The sequence below is a fragment of the Chanodichthys erythropterus genome, chromosome 15 (genome assembly GCF_024489055.1).
Source record: "Chanodichthys erythropterus isolate Z2021 chromosome 15, ASM2448905v1, whole genome shotgun sequence".
NCBI lineage: Eukaryota > Metazoa > Chordata > Actinopteri > Cypriniformes > Xenocyprididae > Chanodichthys > Chanodichthys erythropterus.
The window spans coordinates 29,012,911-29,030,196 of NC_090235.1; the positions used below are offsets into that span (position 1 = coordinate 29,012,911).

At 35.7% G+C, this 17,286-nt stretch overlaps 1 protein-coding gene across 2 annotated transcripts in view; it reads right to left on the reverse strand.

Annotated features, from left to right (window-relative positions):
• The window catches only part of lpcat1 (lysophosphatidylcholine acyltransferase 1), a 29,540-nt gene extending 12,466 nt beyond the window's left edge, over positions 1 to 17,074 (reverse strand). The window contains exons 1-5 of one of the 2 annotated variants that reach the window (XM_067361453.1): positions 16,576 to 17,074; positions 4,993 to 5,132; positions 2,416 to 2,630; positions 1,162 to 1,274; positions 946 to 1,006 (exon numbers count right to left, since the gene is read on the reverse strand). In XM_067361453.1, the coding sequence (XP_067217554.1) occupies positions 946 to 1,006; positions 1,162 to 1,274; positions 2,416 to 2,630; positions 4,993 to 5,132; positions 16,576 to 16,695 (649 nt within the window). In that variant the 5' untranslated portion in view covers positions 16,696 to 17,074. The remainder of the gene's footprint in view (positions 1 to 945; positions 1,007 to 1,161; positions 1,275 to 2,415; positions 2,631 to 4,992; positions 5,133 to 16,575) is intronic. The other variant, XM_067361454.1, reaches the window with a different exon arrangement.
• Between the last annotated feature and the right edge of the window lie 212 nt (positions 17,075 to 17,286).

Sequence of the window (17,286 nt, forward strand, 5' to 3'; positions counted from 1 at the left end):
GTGAAACAACGTAAACAAATTAATAATAGAATTATAATAGAAAAGAAATATCTGATCATCCTTCATAATGTGGTCATTATTTACATATCATATCATCAATAAACCATTGCGTTACAAAGGCAATGACTGACACCATAGAGTGGCTGTTATCAGCCCCACAGTGGAAAATGAAACTGGAACCGTACCAGCTGGCCGTTATATACGTTTTCTGTGTTACCATCATTATATGTCGCTTTAGCCAGTTACAGAACGGTTAATGATGGTGAAAAAGCAGCTTATGATGCCCTTTGAGTCATCAAAAAGACCAGTGGAAGCATAATATATGAAAATGGAATGCATCATATGCTTAAGAAATTGATTACCACATAGTCTATTTAAAAATGCACTATAAACTTTTCTGTGCATCATCAAAAAGCACCAGAACTCACTGCACACATTCAAACTCGGATTCTGGCTTTGGAGAGCTATTTGGCTGCAGACCACCACAGCTGATGTTGTTTTGTACAGTGAGAGCTCCAGTATTAAAGGTTGTAGAGAGAAAAGTGAGACAGCCAGACAACATAAAATAAGTAAGGGATAGAGAGAGGAGGGGTGGGGATTAGAGGAATAGAACCGATACAATGAATAACAGAGGAGAGGGGGATTTGAGGAGAAAAGACCATCAGACTCCACAGCGCACACAGGAAGAGGATGCCAATCACCAGCTCTCTCAGTGCTATGAACCATGATGGGCCGCAGATTAGAGAGGGTAAAAAGAGATAGCAAACATCTGACTACTACCGACTATAGATCTAGCTACACACCAGCAAAGTATCCTCTACAAACATTCTTAACATTTCTAACACAAAGACTCAAAAACAAAAAACAAACACTCATTCTAAGCATGAAAAGTGTGTTTAGTCAGCAGATATCAGAGGTGGGCACAGACAGAGAGAGCGTACATACCAGGCTTAAATGCGATGAGACAGGATCTATTGGTGCATGTGCCCTCTGGGAATATCATGATCTGAAAACAGGCCAGTCAGAGAAATACCTCAGTACTGCTCTAATTCACAAAGCATGATACAAAGTGGCCCAAAAATGTGTCTGGAAACTTAAACTGTATGAATGCCATTACGTTAGATGAAAAATTTCAGAAGCCTGTGTGCATTTGTGTGGTACCTGAGGCCATTTGCCATCAGAACACGCCCTGCGTTTGATCTCCTCAACGGTCTTCCTCCGAGAGTCCTGATCAGAGCGCGACACAAACACAGGCCGAATGAACTTGATAAGAGCTAAAAATGGAGAAAGAGTGAAGGGTGGGACAAGAGAGAGAGATGGCAATATATTATCTAAAAAGTGACCGAAAGTGAGACCTAAAAAGTAGGCAAGTCAGTCTTGCAAAATGCTGGGAATATAAATTGAGATTTTCTATAATAAACAATAATTAATCGACACATTGCACAATCTCAGATAGTTTTCTTTCTTAATCATATTACAAATAAATCTCATCTTGATGCCAGTTAAGCTGCTCTCAGTGAACTAGGTAAAAAAAAAAATTATTAGCAGATCATGAATATTATTCATCATTGAGCTGTGTATGAGTAGGACATAAGCTGGATGAGTATGACAGAAATTCAAAAGTTTGGGGTTAGTAAGAAATTGATTCTTTCATTGATACTTTTATTGATAAGTGACAGTAAAGACAGTATTTCTATTTCAAATAAATGCTGTTCTTTTAAAATTTCTATTTATCAAAGAATCCAGGGGAAAAAATCATGTATCATGATTTCAAAAAAATATTAAGCAGCTTTTAACAATTTTTCTCAACAATGATATTAATAAGAATTATATTTTTGAGCATCAAATCAGCATATTAGAAGATTTCTGAAGGATCATGTGACACTGAAGACTGGCGTAATGATGCTCAAAATTCAGCTTTGCCATCACATAAACAAATTACATTTTAAAATATATTCAAATAGAAAACGGTTATATTAAATTGTAATAACATTTCACTATATTACTGTTTTTACATAATTTATCAAATAAATGCAGCCTTGGTGAGCATAAAAGACTCCGTTCAAAAACATTTAACATTTCATACCACAAACTTTTGAACAGTAGTGTAGCGCTTAACATCAAGAGGGGAAAAAAAAAAAACTTTATCTGACCACATCTCATTTACATTTAATCTCATATAATTTACATTTAACACTTTTGTACAAAGTGACTTCCAAATGAGGAGAACAATAGAAGCAGTTAAACTGACATAAGAGCAATTATATGCAAGTGCTGTGACAAGTCCCAGTTAGCCTAGCACAGTACACATCTCAATTTATCAGATGCAAAACAACAAACAGCTTTAAGGTAAACTTAACAAGCTGAAGAGTTTTAATGTTATTCTATTTAAAAAAAAAAAAAAAAAACACTTACTGCCCCAGACTGGAATGTCTTTACTCTCTGCCTTCATCACTATAGACGCCATCGTCATAGTGACAGGGATGGCATCAAAATAGGATGAGTGAGGGGCCATTGTGAGGATGGGTGCTTCACTGGGCAGAGCCGGCCGTCCCTTCACACGGACCCAGTGAAACCCTCCAGAGAACCACATGGCTCTCATGATGGCCTTTAAGGCCAGATCTACCAGCCTGGAGAGAGAGAAAAACAAAAAGGAAGACAGAGACAGGGTTAGTAGGAGAATATCACCTGCTTTCTGACATTGTGGGGCACATCCAACGGACTGTGGTCCATATCATTTAGCATTTAAAGTCAACATGGCAAACTATTTTACTTCAATAATGTGATGCATCTCTTAATTGAACAATCTGATTTTTCAATGAAAAAAAAAAACAAATAACTGAAAAACACCATATTGCATATTTATCCGAAAACCAAATTTAAACCACAAAAAAAAAAAAGAAAAAGAAAAAAAAACACATTAAAACAATGCACCTCTATGAAGTCCTTCATACAGAAATGATATTTTGGACTTGGTTTTGGACTAGTTAAATCTTAGCTTTCTACATGGACTTCATGCTAAATATTAACAGCACTAGAAAAGATGTTTTAAATACTGCTGGCTCATGAACAAACTGAAACACTCTCTGAGGCACACCCGCTCAAACGTGCACAGTAGCGAAATACGTAATTTCGTGACCTGTGCCTTTCCAGTGTTGGTAATTGAGCATGTCTGTTCAAACTTACACTGTTGACAAAGACAAAAACTTCTCTCCACACCTCACAAGAACAAACTTGTGCACAATGGGATACAGAAGAGACACAGACACACAGTAAGAGAATATAAAAAGCCCTGCTGGAAGCTATTAGGTGATAGTGGAATGGAGACGGTGTGAATGGAGCAGTGAGATGTGACTCAGTGTGTGTGAGTAGGTGTGCCACACATACGTCAGACTCACAATACACCACTCTTATTTTTAGCAGTTCAAAATTGTGATAAAGAGAGAGCTCTCCAATATCTGAGAATATTTAGACTACAGTTTTGTTCCAAACCCTAGTAATCTGTCTATGTTGGCAGCAAGCTTCAAACCAATGGATCCTCACAAATGACTGAAATGAAACGTCCTGCGTGGTGAGCAACTGCAGTAACACTCACTCGCACACGCCACATGATGCACACCACATGACCTGAACAGACTCACTCAGTTGATTCCAAGAGTTTGATGTCAGCAGCTAGCTTTTTAAGTGTCCCAACTACAAAGGAACCCAATGTTACAGAATTAAAACACTCATACAACACTCCTAATGTGAAGCAGTGTTAAAGTAGTAGTTCACTTCAGAATTAAAATTTCCTGATAATTTACTCACCCACCATGTCATCCAAGATGTTTATTTTTTTCTTTCCTCAGTCAAAAAGAAATTAAGGTTTTTGAGGAAAACATTCCAAGATTTTTCATTGGTTGAAGGCCCAAATTGCAATTTCATTGCAGCTTCAAAGAGCTCTACATGATCTCAGCTGAGGAATAAGGGTCTTTTTTTTTTTTTTTTAACCACAAATGCTTGTCTTGCGCTAGCTCTGCGATGCGCCACACATTACGTAATCACTTTGAAAAGGTCCCGGGTGACGTAGGCGGAAGTACCACGGTAGGGCGAAAAATTTATTTTCTCCTCCAACTTCAAAATCATCCGTCATCGGCCGATTGACTTGGTCTTTGCATGATTGCTTTGTAAACACTTGCTCAGTACTTCCGCCTACGTCACGCGTAACCTTTCCAACATTATTACGTAATGTGTGGTGCATCGCAGAGCTGGTGCAAGATGAGCATTTGTGTTTTTTTTAGAAAATGGCCGATCGTTTCGCTAGATAAGACCCTTATTCCTTTGAGCCATTTGAAGCTGCATTGAAACTGCAATTTGGACCTTCAACCCATTGGTAACTGTTGAAGTCCACTATATGGAGAAAAATCCTGAAATGTTTTCCTCAAAAACCTTTTTTTTTTTTGACTGAGTAAAGAAAAAAATAAACATCTTGGATGACATGGGGGTAAGTAAATTACCACTTAATTTTAATTCTGAAGTGAACTAATCCTATAATTTTATTAATGAAATTAAAACCAACCTAACAATGATAGTGTGATAACTAATAAAAAAAAAATCAATTTAAAAGTTAACCCGGACATGAAGCATTTGACTATTGCACAAGTGATTCCAAAGTTGCATCTGAAAACACACTCTTTGGAAGATCATTAGGGCTTGAAACCAATCTTAAAAGTGTGCTCACCTTACTTGCTAGTAGTTACTTGACTGCAGTTTATCAGGAAGCAAATCACATATGTGTCTGCACTCGCATTGGCTACTCATTTGAATATGCCAACGGTTGCTGTACCTCATGTCGCATCAAATCCTCTCATTGAAAATTAATGATTTTCTTATACTTTTTTCACATTTGGAATGGCTCTGTAGGTCCATTTAAGCAGTGTCTACAGAAATGTAGAGTCACTGTGATGTTCCTGAACTCTCACATCTGATTAACATTTCTGATCTGTTACTCACCATCTCCACCAGGATAGAGGTTCAACTCCATCCTCAGAACGGCCAACAGTAGCCACAAATGCAAAGGGCCAGGCCAGCAACATCATGAAAGCAGCAAAGAACAGACGGACAGGGAACAGTGTCAGAGTCATCACAATTATCTGTGAGAGAGAGAAAGAGCATTTTAGAGGTAACCAGAGGTTAAAAATCTCAAATATTTTCACACTAATCCAGAATTTGCTAGTATAGCTTTCAAACAGTGCTGTGGATCTGGAGAACACAGAATGTAAGGTATGAGGGTCATTTACGGAAAGAGATAGGAGAGAAACAAAAATATGCAGTGAGACCACATTACATTTTGCTAAGCTGTGCAATACTCAGAGAGAGACTGGCCTGGAGAACATTAACATTTAGATTACACAGCCCTAGTTAACTAATAGACAGGCCAATAGATCCAAACACTTCCATTCGGCTCTTCTAAGCAGAACCATCGAGATTTCAAAGAAAGATAGTTGATGTAATGGCTACATTAAGAGGCCTAGTGTTTGAAATGCTTGACAACAAAGGTATCAAGATTTTTGTTTCATGACTTTAGAGACTGATTTTTGCAGCTAATGATCTAAAGTTTACTTCAAAGCTGACTAAAGAATGAAAAATCCTGGGGCTTTGTTTATAAAATGCATGTATGAACAGATTTGATGATAAATTCCATGGATTTGATTCAACAAATTCTCATGACATTGTGATGCAAGTGACCAAATATGTTGCACAAGAACATTATGATTCTGAATTTGGTCATATTCATATCAGGAACATTTTTTTGTTCGTACTGATGTCTTACAAATAGCAAACAGAAACATTTAGCATGATGATTCGAGGCCACTGATTTCTACAAAGTTCACAATAACAGAAAATCCAATTATGCTTCGCAATGCCAGAATTAAATGCATATGGTGAGCCATTCATGACTGCACTAAGAGAGCCATTAGCTCAGAGCACAAGGACATCACATGTCATGCTTCTATAGGCAAATCAGGAAAACGAGATCACATAAGAAGGACATAAGAGGGAACAGGAAATGAGGAAGAGAAAAATTTCAACTAATGTTAAATGCCTCTCCCATGAGAGTGGGTTTTTAAAAGCAGAAGAAAGAGATTATAGTATCTGATATGGACTACATGAAAGCATACTGTAACAGTTTTCTCCTGCAAAACATTATGTTTAATTCAATCTCCATTCAATGTTCCTGAATATCCTACACGCAACTTCATGCAGTTTACCAGGCATTTGTCAATTGTGCACTGACTACTGATCCAATAAATCATCAAGAGGAGAAAGATTAGATTTGCATCAGCATTTCTCTGATGACCTCTTGACCACAGATATCTCATGTTCCCATCAATGGTTTACATCTACAGAACTCAGCTCACAGTGATAAGCAGAAGTTTGTGCTTAAACTCTCATTTTTTGTTGACGTTCATGCAACATTAGGGATTCCAGAGACTAATGCTGTACAAAATATATGAAGAAGAATAAGAATATGAAGAATACAAAAGAAGAATATGCAATAATACAAATTAAAATAAACAACTGGGGGTTAGTCTACTGCTAAAGTGTGTGAATCTACATTTTGTATAAACACACACGTACATACATATTACATTATTTATATATATAAAATATATATATATATATATATATATATATATATATATATATATATATATATATATATATATATATATATATATATATATATATATATATATATATATATATATATATATATATATATATATATATATATATATATATATATATATATATATATATATATATATATATATATATATATATATATATATATATATATATATATATATATATATATATATATATATATATATATATATATATATATATATATATATATATATATATATATATATATCTATATATATAAAAATATATATATATCTATATAAAAAAATAAATATATATAAATATATATAAATAAATATATATATATATATAAAAATATATATATATATAAAAATATATATATATATAAAAATATATATATATATAAAAATATATATATATATAAAAATATATATATATATAAAAATATATATATATATAAAAATATATATATATATATATATATATATACATATATACATATATATATATATATATATATATATATATAAAAATATATAAATATATATATATATATACATATATAGATAAAAATATATAAAAATATATAAAAATATATATATTATATATATATATATAATATATATAATGCATTTCATTGATGGAATCATGAATTCACAGATGTACTGCTCTATACTGAAAGAGAAGTCCTTACTCTCATGTTATAAGTTAAACAGATGGGAAAAAGAAAAACAACAACTTTTTTTTCCATGCAGAACATGTTTTATATCATGTTATTTAAGATAAAATCATTCAAAATTCAATCTGATACTACCAGAATTTGTATTTATTTATTTATTTTTTTATCTTTCAGTTTCCAAACAAGAGGGTTAAACTGGGTTCATTTAGGAGTATTTGTCTCAAGTTGTATGCTTTACTTAAATTAACATAGTAATAAAAAAATGACAAGTAATAAAAAAAAAAAAAAAAAAAAAATATCTGAGAACGCAGTACAATTTAGAGTGCTAAATCAGCATGTTAAGAACCACTCTTGTTGAAGCTTGGAGCCAAAACAATATATGGTTTAAACTTTGATGATCGCAGCTAAAAGCTAATGGAGATTTTTTTGGTTAGAGTGTCGCAAGAACCAACGACAAAGCTCAAGACTGTAACGAGCTCACATTAAGACCCGGAATGGTTAATGAATATTTAATCTGCCTGAGAGTGTGTGCTTCCAATTTCCAAGAAAAATCGACTGTGACTTGTGACACGAAAAACAAGTTACTTGACCACTGCTCCATTTGTTGAGCCTGGAATAAGGTTATTCCTCTTACTCTCGTTCACAAACAACTCATTTGTTTGGAATGGCACCCATCTTGTTAAATTTACTAGCAGTTAGCTAAGACACAACTGGTTAAGGTTGTCGTCGTGAGATCAGAGCTGGAGCGAAGCATCTCTCTGAGAGTGGTGATTAAATGTGGATGGGTTCACGCGACGGCTCCATTAGGAGGAGATGAACTGTGGGAGGGGATGTGTGGCTGGTTTAGTGTTTATTTATTTATCTAGAGCTGCTGTCAACTCCTACGGTCTGCCCTGACATAAAGATTAAACTGATCTAGAGGCTGAGGCAATGGCTCTCTTGGGAAAGAGAGGGAGCAGCAGAGAAGGAGGGGTAGTGCTAGTGTAAAATGTATTATGAGTGAAAGACTACATACAAAAGCACTTATTCCCTATGAGATTTTAAAAACAAAAAACAAAAAACAACTTTTTGAACAGAAGAGAGAGCTAAAATCATTTGCAAGAATTATAGCCTGGTCTCGACCTTCCCCACTCTAACCCACTGTATAATGTCCCAGGAGTGAGAGGCACAGCCCTTATCACAGCCTATGGGGTCCCGGTAACATCCCCCTCATGTCTACTCTCCATCTGCTTCAGCCTGAAGGAGAAAGAGGGGGATGTGCAGGTTAAGAAGCCCATCTTTACCCTAACCTGCATCTGATGCTTTTAGCAGCACCGTAAAAGAGCAGGTGGACGATGTGGTCTTTGGGTAGGGTTAAGAGAAAAAAAAACCCATGCAAAAGCCTGACCTCAAAATTGCTAAGGTGTTCTGAGTGCTTGTTAAGGCTTTCCCAGGGTATTCTAGGATGTTGCTTACTGGTCCGAGTCAAAAGAGACTACACTTAAGACCCTGATATACTCGGTACAGAGGTATAGTGAACATCCCAATGCCACCCAGGCTGTCGAGAACGGCGTTTAGATGAATATGTTAATACATTAAATAAACACACAACGTGGATATGTTTGTACAAGCTCAGCAATTCGGCTCTCCAGTCAAGTCACATCACGTCATGTTTATTTATATAGCACTTTATACAATAGATTGTGTCAGAGTTGCTTTCAATTAAAATTACAACTTCAATTTCTACTCTAAAGCAGCTCTTCAGTGTGATCATGTTTTTACTCACGTCTGACCTTGACGGACTGAACAGAAGAAATGGAAGATTTATACCTCAATTAAGGTGGAGCCTCAGAGCCACACCTACCTATTAAGTAATCGCCATTGACCAATGGTAGTTCAAAGGTGTTTACCAAGCGGAGCAAACTTTTCCGGAAAGTTAGCTTTTTGTAAAGCTGTTTTGAACTCCCGAAAACCCCTCAAACTTCATTTTGATCTGACATGACACAGCACTTTTACTATTACGGCACTATTTAAGCTACAAAAAAGTGAGATCATGATTATGATAATGAATTAAACTATGATTAAAAAATTAATTAAAACAAATTGAGTTTGCAATATCAAGCAGCATAATAAACTGTATTTGAACAGCTAAAATAACTGAAAGTGGCTGACACTGTAAATCTTTCACATTCAAGTTAAAACTGGCAATGATGTCAATAATTTCTTCATAATTAAAGTTGACGTTGTATGCGTGCCAAAAGATAACCAGTCCGTTCTCAGGTGTGTAAATCAAGATAAGTTTGATCAACCAAAAAAACAAAGTTGTCCGCACACCGAAAGACATGCAATTAGACCAAGTCAAGGGTCTATCACAAAAATTACTTTAATTAGACATCTACAAAGTGAAAAAATATGCAAAAAAAGTGAGAAGTGTCTTTAAAAGAGACCAAAGAACAGACATTTCAGCTCATGCTTTCTTCAGTGCCCATGTCTAATTAAAGTAATTTTTGTGATAGACCCTTGACTTGGTCTAATTGCATGTCTTTCAATGTGCAGACAACTTTGGTTTTTTGGTTCATAAATAATTAAACATTGACTATGGTCAAGTTATACACATACACTAATGTTTAGTTTGGGGTCAGTAAGATTTTTACATTATTTTGTATAAAGTCTCTGCATTTATTTAAATCAAAAGTACAGTTAAATAGTAATATTGTGAAATATTATTCAATTTTAAAGTAACTCTTTTCTATTTGAATTTTAAAATTTGATTTATTCCTGTGATGGTAAAGCTGAATTTTCATCAGCTATTACTCCAGTCTTCAGTGTCACATGAACCTTCAGAAAGCATTCTAATACAGATTTGGTGCTCAAGAAACATGTCTTAATATTATCATAAATGTTCTTCTTCTTAAAGGGATAGTTCACCCAAAAATGAAAATTGTCCCATGATTTACTCACCCTCAAGCCATCCTAGCTGTATATGACCATCTTCTTTCAGACAAACACAATCAGAGTTAGTTTTACACATATCCTGGATCTTCCAAGCTTTATAATGGCAGTGAATGGCATTCACGATTTTGAAGCCCCAAAAAAAGTGCATCCATCCATCATAAAAATAATCATTACGGCTCCAGGGGGTTGATAAAGGCCTTCTGAAGCAAAGCAATGGTTTTTTGTAAGAAAAGATAAAACTTTATAAAAACTAAAATAACTAGCTTCCAGTAGACTGCCTACATAAGTCGACTTGCGCCACAAGAGTAACCCCTGACGCGATGCATATTTTTTTTTACAAAAACCCATCGCGTCACTTCATAAGGACTTTATTAACCCCCTGGAGCAGGATGGATTATTTTTTATGATGGATGCAATTTTAGGCTTTTTTTTTTTTTTCTTCAAAATCGTGAGTGCCATTCACTATTATTATAAAGCTTTAAAGTCAAATGACAAAGAGCAGTTATTGTGCCCATCTCAGAAATGCACACACACACTAACATTTATCATCATCATTATTCTGGTATAATAAATGCTGAGAACAAATTCATTTTGAGAGAAGCATGGCCATATGAATTGAGATTTTTTTTCAAGATATAGAATACTTAACGTATGCCCAAACCTGATCAACCACATTCATGTCAACAGACTTGTCAGACTATGTAACATAAGTAGGGGACGATAACTGTAGGAGTTTATGGCTCTTCCAAAACAGAGCTGAATGACTCCCCGATGATCATTTAACTAAGCCAGAACCTAAATCTGCTTTGTAAACAATCACATTAAACCAATCATAGAGTGTGTGGAGACAAGACAGCAGGAAGCGGTTAGATCAGTCTTGGTCATCTAAAAAGACCAAGGCAAATGACTCTTGTAAATCCTTCTAGTGAGCATCAACTAAGATCAATTCTCGCTGAAAGCACTTTTGAAGAGACCCTAGTTGCTGATTACTCCACATTCCCTTCAGATCACCATCAATCGTGATCTCTAACAACATCTACGCTCACTGCAGGGAACACACCGAGACTTATATAGCCTCCAGATAGAGTGATGTGACGAATCTCATGTTACAGCTCATTGCCTGGAGAGCAGTTACAGTACAGAAAATCTGAGGAATTTTACTTGTCTTGACCATAGCTGCTCAAAGATATGTTACATAACAGTAAAAGCACCCTCGTCATGACATGTACATGAAGCAATGCCATCAGGAACAACAGAAACCCGAGTGAGCAAGAGTGGGTTTCCATGATGGAGCATTTATGCAAATGTTTTTCCAAGCCTACTCATGATCTCTCTACTGGTCTTCATTGATTTTACCATCTTGCCACTTGACTGTGAGCAAGGCTTACAAAATTAATGCCAAGAGTTCTTTAGAATGGAAGCCTGAAGAAGTTTCCTCTCATTTACAAGAGCTGGCAAAGAAAAGGTATCGCCTACTTCTTAAGATTTACAATATGGCAAGTAGATTCAAATGCTATAAATAGATGTTGTGCTTTTTCATAGCATTTCAAATGAAACCCTAAGGCCTATTAAAAATATCTTGCGTAATACCACAAAGATCCATTTATCTTTGGGACTGATGCATATGGATATCAGGTGAATCATCACAGCCTATCTTGGATCCTTCAAACTGCTGTTGTGTAAGAATGTTATATCAGAAAATAGCAGTGGGCTAATGGAACCAAAAAAAAGAAAAAAAGAAAACAGACACTTGACTACTTCCTAGTAACCAATTATCTGACCTTGTCAGATTTATGAAAGGTGACTGTACTTGTCCTCTCAAAGGGTCTCTCTGCCTGCTGAAATGTGAGGATAAGTGGATCTATTATCAAATCAGTGGCTCTGGTGGATTTCCTGTCTGATAGCAACTGATGCCTTTGCTTTCCATTTCCCACAAAACAACAGGAAAAGCTGAGAGGATCGAGATGACAGTTAAACAGGGAGAGCAGGACTTTGAGGCTTCTCACATACCTACGTTGACATCTGAGGAGGAAAAAAAAAATCTTACCACTGGTGTTTGACGCTTCACTTCTGTAGTCTCAACATGAGGAAAGTGGTGAAATGTTAGTCGGCATGAAAGAAACAGAAGTTGTGATAGTATTTTCTTCCCTATTTTGGCGTATATCCAAATGAAACAGATTCTGGAATGAGGAAAAAAACATGTAGACGCACATCTTAATGCTAGTTTGCAGTCAGTCGTGGAGGATTTTATACTGTGTTGAGTCAAAATTCCATAGGAAATGAAAGTGGGTCAATTTGACCCCCTTTGTGCATTCTTGGGGTAAAAATTATATTTTTCCCCATCCTATGAACAAGAAATATAAAAATTACTTTGATGAGGGTCAGAAACACTTTTTTTAAATTTTTTTTTTAAGAATTCATGGAATATAAAATAAATGTTTTCAAATCTTTACAATATCAACTGTCAAGAGGTGGGATATATTAGGCAGCAAGAGAACAGTCAAACAGCCAGTTCTTGAATTTCATGTGTTGGAAGCAGGAAAAATAGACAAGCAAAAAGATCTGAGTGACTTAGACAAAGGTAAAATAGTGATGGCTAGATGACTGGGTCAGAACAGGAAGATGGCATGCCGTGAGAGGCAGTGTTGTTTTGCTAGGAAACCTTGGGTCCTGGCATTCATGTGGTACTTTGACACATATCACCTACCTAAAGAATATTGCAGACCATATACACCCCTTAAATGGCAATGGTGTTGCCTGGTGGTAATGGCCTCTTTCTGCAGGATAATGCACCCTGCCGCACTGCAAAAATTGTTCAGGAATGGTTTGAGGAACCGGTCAAAGAGTTCAAGGTGTTGCCCTGGCCTCTAAATTCATCTATGGGATGTACAGGACTAACAAATCCAATCCATAGAGACCCCACCTAGCACGGAAGATGCTCACTTCCATGTGGATATTTCTTGACAAATATTGCATGGATAGTATCGAAATGTCTTTTGAAATTGTAGGGTTTGCATACGCACAATATTTTACTATAAAGCAAACAAAAAGGCTGCCCATTTCACTCATTGAAAGCAAACTAGATCTGCACACCCACGCGATCTCATTCTTTAATGACAACGATTTGCCTGTGTTTATTAAACCTTTGACAAAATCACACCAGAACACTTAAATCTGCGTTGGCGCTGCCGCTGACCCAGAGACAGCAGTTGTCATCTATAGACCTTATTTACCAGAGAAACAAGCGCGCCGCCATCTTTATAAAATTGTCTTTGAACTTCCGTTTTGTGGTAGCTCTGTACATTTCTATGGCATCGCTGTCAAAGAATAATTAATTGGTTAAGTGGATTTACTTGTTGTAGAGTTAATGAAAGTTATCATGAGCATTGTTATGTTTAAAGCAGATGTCTTAGCAAATGTCAGTAGATCGGGAAGATTTTAAAATGAGCAGTTCATTCATAAATGTAATAATCGCTGTGGAAATACAAACCGGAAGTCAAAAGATAACGAGTGCAACGCTGAAAAGGGGCGGGGCTACATAAGGTCTATAGGCATGAAACAGCTCCACAAACAGTCTTTTCAGCAACACAGCATTTGTTATTTCTGTGCTACAAATATTCATATTCATCACAGAAGAACTGGGATAAAAGTTTATAGTTTGGATATAAACACTGATGTCTACAGAAGCAACCAAAATAGAGTAAATCACCTTCAGTAAATCACCAACATGACGCATCAAATAATGATAACATTTGCCACCAGGTGGCAACAAGTGACTGTTAAATGTATGTCTCTGAATCATTAATTCAAGACATTACATCAAAAAAATGCTGTTTTATGCAGTAATGAAAGAAGTTAAGTATTTATGAATGAGTCATTGAATCATTCATTCATTCATTCAAATTTATAGATTGCAGCAGTTAACATTTTGTCAGAACCTCTAGTAAATTGAATGTTATTTTGTTTAGTTGCCTGTTCAGAATGTTGAACTTTCATGTTCAAAATGAGAATGTTCAAAATTATTTTATACAACAAAAACATTATAGTACAAACTTATATTTGTTTGATAATTTTTTTTTTTATTAATTTAAAAACAATAAACAATTGTAAAACTGGAAGTTATTTTTTAAAGGTGGTCAGCATATCTTGGGCCACATTTGCTTTCATGATGGGCCGCAGGAGTCAGGACACGTTCAGAGGTCTTGTGAAGTCCATGACTCAAGCTGGTTTAAAAAGGTTTTAAAAGGTTAGTTCACCCAAAAATGAAAATTCTATAATTTATTACTCACCCTCATGCCGTTCCACACTGTAAGACCTTCGTTAATCTTCGGAACACAAATGATTAAAGATATTTATGTTGCAATCCGATGACTCAGTGAGGCCTGCATAGGGAGCAAAGACATTTCCTCTCTCAAGATCCATAAAGGTACTAAAAACATATCTAAATCAGTTCATGTGAGTACAGTGGTTCAATATTAACATTATAAAGCGACGAGAATATTTTTGGTGTGCCAAAAAAAACAAAATAACGACTTATACAGTGATAGCCGATTTCGAAACACTGCTTCAGGAAGCTTCGGAGCATTATGAATCAGCGTATCAAATCAGCTGTTCAGAGCGCCAAAGTCACGTGATTTCAGCAGTTTGGCGTTTTGATGCGTGATCCAAATCATGATTCGATACTTCATTATGCTCCGAATCTTCCTGAAGCAGTGTTTTGAAATCGGCCATCACTAAATAAGTCGTTATTTTGTTTTTTTTGTGCACCAAAAATATTCTCATTGCTTTATAATATTAATATTGAACCACTGTACTCACATGAACTTATTTAAATATGTTTTTGGTACATTAATGGATCTTGAGAGAGGAAATGTCATTGCTGGCTATGGAGGCCTCACTGAAACATCTTAATTTGTGTTCTGAAGTTGAGCGAAGGTCTTACGGGTGTGGAACGGCATGAGGGTGAGTAATAAATGACAGAATTTTCATTTTTGGGTGAATTAACCCTTTAATGTTGTGTCTTATCATTGTATGGCACTGATCTGTATGGATCAGGCAATCTTAAACAACCAAAAAGTTAAAACAACTTACTAAAAATGCAAAACATGACAAAGCCCATAATCATGCTTCAGTCTGTCTATACAGGTAGATACAACAAATTAAACAAGACTATTCCCTTATTAAGCCCAGCAAAGGGCAAAAGCCTTTGATAATATAACATCAATAAAATATGAGAACAATATCAGAATGAATCCAGGTGCAGAGGAATTATTAATTTTAGCATTCACCCTGTGTGTGATGGCATGTCCAGCTCCACAACAAAACAATACGCAATTTAACACAGAGATGATTAAGGAAAAAATATTTTTACAGTGCTACTACAAGTTGATCTGCAATTCATGGTTTCCATGAATTTTGTGAAATAAGTTTCAACAAAGTGTAATTTCTAGCTGAAGAAATACACAATGCAAAGGCTGTATTTACTAAAGAAATGTCTTTGCCCTTTTAAGATTTTAAGAATTTCCATAAATTTCCCAGCCTAGAAATCACACTATTGAAATTGCCTAATATTTCCAGGTTTTCCAGGGCCACAGGGACCCAGTGCAATAAAGTGCTGGGAAATAACGTTTTCCATATAAGGGGCATTAGAACACCAATGAAAGCTGATATTAAGTCACATAAAGATAGAAAAAGACCATGATCATCTTAAATAGCTTTGTGTGAGTTTTAGATTATAAAAGATGCATATTTCTACAGACCAGTGTGCGTTTGTTTATTTAATTTTATTTTAGGAAATGCCTCCCTAGTTGCCCTGATCTCTTGTCAATTTCTGATCTTGTTACAGACCCAAACCTGGTGTGCATGCAGGGCAGCATATGCATCAACAATCATGACCTCCACGCAGTGCTTCATACTATAACAACAGGCTGTTCCCCTACGGAAATACAGCTTGACAGAAATAATGACAAACTGAGTAACAGAAAAACCTGTAGTAAATCTGTATTTCAAACAAGGTACGTCTTGATGCTTTTCAGTTCACTTTGAATTGCGCGTCAAACCCCATGTAGATGAGCATATACCTCTAAATCTAACAATAACATAGATTTCACAATTGGGTACACACAGTAAGATTTTCTGCATATTTTAGATGACGCACGACGAGCGTAGCCTAAACAGATCACATCCAGCGTGCTGTAACGTGAAATAGCAACCACAACTTCTGCTAAACGTTTCACTCTTTCTCCAACGGATGTATTCAGTGAGAAAGAAAAATCTAAATCATGGTTTATAGTTTACAGTTACTTTACCTTGAGTTTCTGCAGAGGAGTAAATCTCAACTCGTGCACGAAAGGATTTTTGAAGTGTGCTGAAACGCCCGAGTCTCCTCCGTCCACAGCCGTGTGTAGTTTTCTGTTAGGGACCCTCATACTTAAAGTGTAAACATGTATATTTAAAAATATTAATAATAAGGAAAAGCAAATGCGCCCTCGAAGTGCTCCTCTTATATACTAAATCACTTTTCGGATTTTTCCTGGTCTTATGTACGCTTCAAGTCGATTTTAAACAAACAGTGTTTGGCTTCGCTGTTGACGCTGTCCACTCCTGTAATTTACCGAACGAGCAGTATCATGCGCGTTTTCATTGTGCGCATGCGTGATAAACGCAAGTTCTGACATCACATCTAAGCGAAGCACTGGATTTTATAACGATATAATTGAAGGATTTGTTATTTTAACAAGTTATTTATTTTATCTCCTCACCCTTGTTTATGGTATATTTGGTCTGTTTTGTTTTTGACTGACAATACAGCTTAAAATAAGCAAATAAAAACAAACAAAACTCTCGTTGTTTTTCATAAGTGGCAGAAAACTGTTTAGTTCCTGCTCTGTTGCCAAGCGAATAATTTACATGCACGTGCTTAACCCGTTGGGATCTTGTAAACATAACAACTTTCCACAGTAGGCCACAGCTGAGGGGTGTTGTGAATAGTGATCATTCCTGCGTTCAGAGCTCAAATA